General features: G+C 41.8%; 1 protein-coding gene across 1 annotated transcript; it reads left to right on the top strand.

The window, feature by feature from the left end:
* Positions 1 to 7: 7 nt before the first annotated feature.
* TERF2IP (TERF2 interacting protein) lies at positions 8 to 7,660 on the top strand (the record flags this gene model as incomplete). Its single annotated transcript, XM_079723330.1, has 3 exons — positions 8 to 683; positions 4,966 to 5,090; positions 6,415 to 7,660. The coding sequence occupies 3 exons, from the start codon at positions 8 to 10 to the stop codon at positions 6,808 to 6,810; spliced, it is 1,197 nt and encodes a 398-aa protein (XP_079579456.1). The 3' UTR covers positions 6,811 to 7,660.
* Between the last annotated feature and the right edge of the window lie 1,547 nt (positions 7,661 to 9,207).

Below are 9,207 nucleotides of genomic sequence, written 5' to 3'. Positions count from 1 at the left end.
GTGAGCTATGGCTGAGGCGATGGATTTGGGCAAAGACCCCAATGGGCCAACCCATTCCTCGACTCTGTTCGTGAGGGAGGATGGCAGCTCCATGTCCTTCTACGTGCGTCCCAGCCCGGCGAAGCGCCGGCTCTCGTCGCTCATCCTGCACGGCGGCGGCACCTTGTGTCGCGTGCAGGAGCCCGGGGCCGTGCTGCTGGCTCAGCCCGGGGAGGCGGCGGCCGAGGCCTCGGGCGACTTCATCTCCACGCAGTACATCCTGGACTGCGTGGAGCGCAACGAGAGGCTCGAGCTGGAGGCCTACCGGTTGGGCCCGGCTCCAGGGACCGACCAGGCCCCAGAGACGAAGCCCGGGGCTCAGGCTGGGGGCGCCGCCGCCGCGGAGCCCGAGCTGCAGCCGCACGCGAGGCGGATCGTCTTCACGGACGCGGACGACGTGGCCATCTTGACCTACGTGAAGGAACATGCCCGCTCGCCCACCTCCGTCACCGGCAACGCCTTGTGGAAAGCGATGGAGAAGAGCTCGCTCACCCAGCACTCGTGGCAGTCCATGAAGGACCGCTACCTCAAGCGCCTGCGGGGCCAGGAGCATAAGTACCTGTTGGGGGAGTCCCCAGTGAGCCCCTCCTCCCAGAAACTCAAGCGGAAAGCTGGGCAAGACCCCGAGGATGCTGATAGCGGGGGTGAGGCTTGCTGCGAACGCGCGAGCCCTCTGCTGTCCCCTGTGTGAGGCGGGGGCGGGGGCGTCGGCCTCTTTCCCCTTCTGTTGGGCGTCCATGTTGGCATCTTGGGGAACATCGTCCAGCCCCCTCCTCCCCCCGCCTTTGACATCCCGGTAAAATTGCGCCATTTTCTAAGGTCTCTCTTAATTCACTTTTCCAATAACTGGGGTATTGGCATGGTCCGATATTCAAAAGGTGCAGAAGGAGTATGTGGAAAATTCTCCCCCCTTTCCTTTCCCACCAGCTACCTAGTTTTTTCCCCCCAGAGACAACGGGGAACCAGCTTCTTGGGTATCTTTTAAGAGATTTCCCAGACTCGTTTTAAAAAATAGTTCTTCTGTGTTCAGGTACATTCAGTATAAGACGTTTTAAAGCCATGCTTGCCAGACCAGCTTATTTTAATTTCTTGGCTTAAATGACTGCATATTCACATAAGAAGGTTCTCAGTGGGAAGTCGCTTCCACGTTTCGCTCGGGTGAAGTGTATTTCTAACGCAGTTGAACAGAATATTGGGATTCAGAGCCGGTTAGGACACAGTGCATAGCTGTTGAGATGCTTCACTTCTGATAAAACGGGTATTGACAGCGTAAACTGACAGACCCTTTTGTTTAAAGAATCATGCTGCTTCCCCAGCTTCTCTTTCCTTATGTGGCTATTCCGCATAACATTTGAAATCTGGGGAGGCAAAATCTGTTAATCCTATTCAATATGCTTAGTAGGAATTTTGTTTTTGGTAAAAGTGACATTTGAGATTCATTCATTCAGCAGATACTTGAGTGCCAGACATTTATCCTGCTGGGATATAACAGTAAATAAAACTCCCTTCAGTCATGGAGTTTAAAATGCTAGCTGGGCAGCGGGAAGTGCTACAGAAAAAAATAAATCAGCGTAAGGGCCGGAGAGGAGGTTGTTTTCTACAGGGTGAGAAGGGAAGGTCACTATTGTAAGCTGATGCTTGAGCAGAGACCAGAGGAAATGAAAGAACTCAGCAGTTGGTTATCTGAGAAAGAGTGTTTCAGGCTTAGGGAGTGTTAAGTACAAAGGCCCTGAGGTGGAGTATAGCTGGTGTGTTCTTGGAGCAACAGAGACCTGTGTGGCTGGGATGGAGGAAGCAAAAGGGAGAATTCTTGGAGAGACTGAGCTGTGTGTATGGGTGAAGGAGATCTTGTAGGGCCCTGATTTTAAATCAGTGGTGTGGAGATGGCTGGTAGACCAATTGGAACTTGGGACAAAATTAAGCTGGATTCACCCTACTCAGTGTTTTGATATTCAGGCATTTAAATGTAAAAATTAAAATCATAAAATGACCAGGAGAAAATGTGGATGAGTATCCTTTTTTGTTTTTTGTGGGGTTTTTTTTTTGGCCGCGGCTTGCAGGGTTCCCCGACCAGGGGTCAAACCCAGGACCATGGCAATGAAAGCACAGAGTCTTAACCACTGGACTGCCAGGGAATTCCCGAGTATCCTTTTTATTTTAAAATTTTATTTGTTTATTTTTAATTATTTTATTTTATTATTTGCTTTTGGCTGCGTTGGGTCTTTGTTGCTGCACGCGGGCTTTCTCTAGTTGCGGAGAGCGGGGGCTACTCTTCACTGCCGTGCGCGGGCTTCTCATTGCTGCGGCATGTGGGATGTTCCCCGACCAGGGCTTGAACCCGTGTCCGCTGCATTGGCAGGCGGATTCTTAGCCACTGCGCCAGTAGGGAAGTCCCTGAGTATCCCTTTTAATAGTTACATGTTGATAGTTCTGAAACCAGGAAGACTAAGAAAAAACTTCATATATTTGATTACTTAAAATTTAAAGCTTCTCATGATAAATAAAGTCAGAGGGCAGACTGGAAAAATATTTCCAATACGTTGCAACAGAGTGAGTTTCCTTAATGTCCAAAGAGCTTGCAGGAGTTAGTAAGTAAAAGAAAAACTAGTAGAAAAATGAGCAAAGGAAATGGAACAGGAAGTTTCCAGAAAAGGAAATAGATAAATGGCAAATAAACAAATGCAGAAATATTGTTACTGAATACAAATAAATTAGACCCTGAGGGGACTTCCTTGGCTGTCCAGTGGTTAAGACTCCGTGCTTCCACTGCAGGGGGCACGGTTCGATTCCTGGTCAGGGAACTAAGATTCCCCACCCCGCCATGCCATAAGGCGCAGCCTCACAAACAAACAAAAAATTACACCCTGAGCAGAGGACCAGTACAAGCCATGCCTGGACTTCTGCCCATGGAAACTGAAATAAGTGTGTGTTTTTTAGAAAAGTAGATCAGAGCAAGGCAATGTCGTATTTTATCTGTTAGGTTGGCAATAACTAACAAAATGGGTAATACCCAGAGTTAACGAGGTATATGAAAACAAGTACACTCCTACATTATTAATAGAAGGACATCGGTACAATTTCTTTGGAAGGAATTTTGACACCATCTGACAACATTTAAAATACATGTTCCCTTAAACATGGTAATATTGCCTCTAGGAATTTATCCTACAGATATACTCCAAGTGTAAAAGAGTACATAGTGAAAAGCGAGTCTCACTGCTCCATACCCCTTCCCCCGCTTCCTCTCCCAGAGGCAACCACTGTTGTCCCGTTTGTGTCCTTTTTGCTCATAGTAACACTAGACAGAAGTTTGTTCTGCAGTTTGCTTTCTTTTTTTAACTTAATCTTGAAGCTTTTGTGTGTCTGCGCATTGTTTGCTTCATTCCTTTCTTGTTCATTGCATTGTGTTTCATTATGTGAGCCATAATTTGTTTACACTTTTTATTATGGAAAATTTCAAACATTTACAGAAGTAGAAAGAGAATAGTATAATGCACGTACCCATCACCCAGCTTCACCTGATTATAGTTTGTGGCCAGTTTTTTCATCTACACCTTTCATCCTGACTTCTGGGATTATTTTGAAGCCAGTGCCAGGCATTATCCCATTTTATCTGTTTCCGTATGTATCTCTAAAATATAAGGCTTCTTTTTAAAATTTTATGTAAAATAAAATTGACTTATTTTGGTGTACAGTTATGTATTAAATTTTTTTTATTGTGGTAGAACATACATTAGATAAAATATACCATTTTAGCTGTTTTTAAGTGTTCAGTTCAGTAGCACTAAGTATGTTCACATTGTGATGCAGTCATCACCACCATCCATCTCTAGAACACTTTCGTCTTCCAAAACTGAAATTTGTACCCATTAAACACCAACCCATGTTGCAACATGTGTGAGAATTTTGTTCCTAGTGTTTCCACGTCTTGGATATTGTGAATAATGCTGCTGTGGTGTGGGTTACTAATACCTGTTTGAGACCCTGCTTTTTTTTTTTTTTTTTTTTGGTGTATTCTCAAAAGTGGAATTGCTGGATCATATGGTAATTATATGTTTAATATTTTAAGAAACTGCCATACAGTTTTCCAGTTAGGTGTTTTAACACATGTACAGATGGTGATGTAACCACCAAAATCAGAATACAGAACAATTCCATCACAAAAAAACTCTCTCGTGTTGCCCCTTAGTAGTCAGTCTTTGTTAAGTGGAAAATAGCAGAGTTAAGTCCTCAGAGAACAAAGAGTAAAAGGGAAATAGAAGGATGTTTAGCTTTAGGAGGCTGTCCTTTCTGTAGATGGTATGTGGTGGATTGTGGTAGACCCCCCCAGATCTGTCTTCCCCTGGGAGAACTGCCTTACCCAAGGTTCTGTCATTCTAGGCTAGCATCCAATGACTAATCTATGCGGGGTTATAATAACATCTTGGCTCCCTTGCCCCAACTTGGTCAACTCTGTAGGGCCTTCCTAGCTCCAGACTTCTACATGGTTTCAGTTGCTGCCTTGTTGGAACTCTGACAGCTCAGCTTCTTTCTGCCCAGTGAACACTCCCTAATCAACACCTTACATGTTAATCTCCATCTCGGAACCTACTTCCCAGAGAACCCAATTTATGGCACAGTTTTGTTAATTCGCAAGATCTATAAATACAAACCGAAAAATGAATTAAGCTTGAAGAGTATTTTTACTTTACGTATCAGAACCTAGGAAAATTATCACCATTTTTATGGTACAACTTTTCAGAACCAAGAGTAGATATTATTGAACATGCATGTCATGTTTTTCTTACCCTTCTGATCAAAAACAGATATTTTCTAATAGGAAAAAAGTGCAGACTCACTTCTGGCCCAGAGCTCACAGAGCATTTACTATATTTTTGGTTTCTGTAAAAAAGGCTAATTCTAATCTGGTGCTGTTCTGTTTAATAGAACCACAGAATAAGAGAACTCCAGACTTGCCTGAAGAAGAATTTGAAAAGGAAGAGATCAAGGAGAATGAAGAAGCAGTCAAAAAGATGCTTGTAGAAGCCACCCGGGAGTTTGAGGAGATTGTGGTATGTTAACTAGATTTAACTCATGTTTTTTTCCTACGTCTGTTCTCCTCCTTTGAAATTGGTCTTCCCATCTGTTCTTTTTATACACCTGAGGCCCAGAAAGGTAAGAGAGAAGTTCAAGATGGAGGAGGAAAATGGAAGGTGAGACTGATCAACGTTGTGGGCATGTACTTTTAGTTTTTGGTAGGATGATTTAAGGAGGAGGGGAGGGAGGAAGATGGGGGAGAATTATTTTTAAGCAGTATAAAGCATCTTACTTTGAGTACTTTCATCTGTAAGTTTTTCTAAGTTAAGATTGCGGATTTTTAAAAATGTTTTTATTCTTCTCAGGTAAAAGTAATTTTTTAAAGAGGTTAATTTTTTATCAAGCAATTTTAGCTCTTTGTATACTTAGAGCTTTTTGAGAATTTTTTAGCTCTTCCATATTCAGTTAAGTTCTAAAACTTTGTTGGAATCCCATATTTAATCATAGTTATAGAGAAAGGCAACCATAAAATCATGAGTAATAAAAAAATCCAAATTATATGTGCATATCTTCTCTAAGAAAAAGGACCTTATTAATGAACTTTTCTTACTAACACTAAGAAAAATGGTTATGCGTCAGTCTAAAACAGGAAAATAATTTGAAGTTCATTTAATTTAAAGTTGGTTCATTTTCTGTAAACTTTCAGATACTCTCAACATCTCTCAAACATGGCCTACATAGGTCTCCTCTCACATAACACGCTTTGTAATGTGCCTAAATGTAGTGTAGTGTGGAGAGCCTAATATATTCATACAGCAATGTTTTTTGAGTACTTACCATGTGAAGGCATTGGTAGGCACTGGGGATGTAGTGGTGAGCAAAACATAACATTTCCTGCCCTATGGAGCTTACAATCTGAGAGTGAAGTCAAATTTTTAACAAATAATCTAGTGCATACATGTGTATACATATATGTGTATGCACATAACATTTATTTTTTACATTAAGTGTAGCTTCTAATGTTCTGTTGGAATACCATATACATACACGTACGTACATATGTACACATGCATACACACACACACACACACACACATATATATACCCCCCATCCACACTCACACTTCTCCTTACCCTATCATATACATACATATATATATACACATACATACACGTATGCACACATTCAACATGAGTAAATGTAAGAAGGAACATAGCACATAAGAGGAACTGAAGGAAGTCCAGTGTGATTGGGGTGAAAAGGGCAAGGAAGTGGTAGCTGGGAGAGACCAGATATTTTAAGAGTAAGTATTCATGACTTGGTAATTAGGAACTGGTCATATTCATCACTTTCTCTAGGTGGATGAGAGCCCTGATTTTGAAATACATATAACAATGTGTGATGATGATCCACCCACACCTGAGGAAGATTCAGAAACACAGCCTGATGAGGAAGAAGAAGAAGAAAAAGTTTCCGCACCAGAGGTGGGAGCTGCCATTAAGATCATCCGGCAGTTAATGGAAAAGTTTAACTTGGATCTGTCAACAGTTACACAGGCCTTCCTAAAAAATAGTGGTGAGCTGGAGGCTACTTCCTCCTTTTTAGAGTCTGGTCAGAGGGCTGATGGGTATCCCATTTGGTCCCGACAGGATGACTTAGATTTGCAAAAAGATGATGAGGGTACCCGAGATGCACTGGTCAAAAAATTTGGTGCTCAGAATGTAGCTCGGAGGATTGAATTCCGAAAGAAATAATTGGCAAGATAATGAAAAAAAAAGGTTTGGCAGATAAGGCATTAAAAAATTTTTTTTGTGACTATTGAGCTTCAGAGATTTTTACATTGGAACTGACACTCATCTTTTGACCAATGCTATTGTTGCTCTGTGAGTCCTAGATTTTGTAGCCAAGCAAAGTTGGAGGATGAAAATAAAAGAAATTGGATATATTTAGAGCCGTTCCTGGCAGTAACAATGTGTTTGTAAAAGGAAAATCAAAAACAGAGAGGTTGGTTTACATAGTAATAACAGCTTTCTGGAATGGAATCCCTGCTGTATTGGTGAGAGGAGCTAGTGACAAAGTCAAAGGCGGAAAATTAGATGGGTCTTTTCAGAAAGCATAAATAAAGAGCCTCCTATCCTTTGGCAGAAGCTTCTCTAGATTATGATAGATTCCACATCAAGAATGGTAGATTCCAAATCAAGAATCTGGGAATGTGGAAAGATTTAATTACAAGGCCTTTGAACATGGACTGTCCCAAACCCTTGCATCCCCCAGTGAACTCTGATTTCTGGGCTGCTTTGAAAACCCCATATTCCTTTTGCCAACTTATATTTGGGGAGCCTGTTTGTTGGCTGTTCTTTTCTTCAAGTCTGTGTCAGTTAAGTCTCTAGCATGTGTTTCTTTACCTAGCATCCAGTTTTGTTTAAAACACAAACAAAAATTTAGAGAGTCTTGGGAAAAGTCTTACTTGGTTACTAGTAATGTGTTTTTATTTATTGAGGATAGTTTTGTGCTAAGAATAGTGTTAGATTTAAAAATTAGAGGATTAATTCCTCTTCGTTGTGTTGATTTCATTATTGAAAATAAATAGAACTTTGTATTTGAGTCTCCACAAAGTGTTTTCTTTGATTGTATTCACAAAACCTTTTAGGTATAAAAACCATAAAGGAACTAACATTTTTGGCTCTTAGTAATTAGAACCAATAAAGAGTTCCATTTAAGACTAATGGGTTATTAGAAAGAAACTGTTTCTTCTGGGTCGAGCAAAGAGAAGATCTGTGTCAGGGACTGTGAAAGATGGCATAACAAGGTGAACCGCTGAGAGTCAAAAGGGAAGTGAAGCCAATAAGGAGCCATCCGGTGTGTAACAGAAGGTGTCAGTGCCTGTCCCAAATGCCTGAGCACTCACCATTCCAGTACTTGCCACCAACAGGAGTCCTACTGCAAGTACCTTCCTGAGGCTTTCTCTCTGCTTGAAGTGCTGTGGAGTTAACGCCCCTGAGAGCAGCTTTCAGCTAATGGTGAATAGGAATCAGAGGATGCATACCTAGCTTCCTTGCTCACCAGAGAAATGACAACTGAATATTTGAGTTACCCCTTGAGTGAAGCAATGGTTTCCATACCATCCGAGGCCACCAGTAGAAGAAAGCATAGTTGCCCACAGTGGTATGAATGCACCTGCATAGACCTCCTCTTATTTTACATACCCACTTCCCTACTAGTGCATCCTGGAATCATCAGTTAAATTCACATTTTTCCCTTAGAGTCTGCTTCTGGGAGAACCCAGCCTAAAGCAAAGCATTTAACCTTTTCCTCCTCCTTAGAATGTTGGAAGGATACAACACACACCCAGCAGTAAACGTAGCTCACTACAGTAGTGATTCTTTTTTTTTGGCTGTGTTGCACGGCATGCGGGATCATAGTTCCTTGATCAGGGATCGAACCCGCTCCCCCTGCAGTGGAAGCATGGAGTCTTAACCTTTGGACCACCAGGGAAGTCCCTACAGTAGTGATTCTTAAATGGGGCTTGGGAGGGGTTGGGTGGTGGATATTTGTTTAAAATGGGTTCTCTTCCATTGTGAGGTGACTCTAGGGTGGTTGAAAATCATTGCTTTAGATATGAAATGGAAATGTCATCTAGCATGTCTGTATCTCAATAAAGTTACCACAGCCTATTGGCTTTACAGAGGTAGAAATTCCAGTTTTGTCAGTCATGTGCAAAAGGGTCTGATTTATTATACCCAGACTCCCAGAAGACATGTTTAAATCAAAACACACACAACTTCTAGTGCTCATTATAAACCAGTAATTTTCATATATCTGGTTTTGTAATTTCTCTGGTCATTTCATCTCTTGGGCTGGGATATATGTGGGGAAACAAATTATCAGGAGTATTTTGGGGAGCACAAAACTAAGCAAGGAAAATGAGTTGGATCTTAATGGTTAATGGCATTGAGCTATGGCTGTATCTACTCCAGAGACCAGCAGTTCAAGTCTTGAATTGAGATACTTCTGCTTTGTGCTGCCAGATTCTTGTTCTTTGGGTTTTCTTTCCTTGACTTCATGAGTTTGGCTTTTCTTTTCTGCTTATGATGTGGGATACGTTATTTCTTACTCATTTTAGCTCTTGAGTTCTAGGCCTTCCTCACTAT

This window comes from Hyperoodon ampullatus (assembly GCF_949752795.1).
Source record: "Hyperoodon ampullatus genome assembly, chromosome: 18".
Lineage (NCBI taxonomy): Eukaryota > Metazoa > Chordata > Mammalia > Artiodactyla > Ziphiidae > Hyperoodon > Hyperoodon ampullatus.
This window is presented reverse-complemented; position numbering and strand designations above follow the sequence as displayed.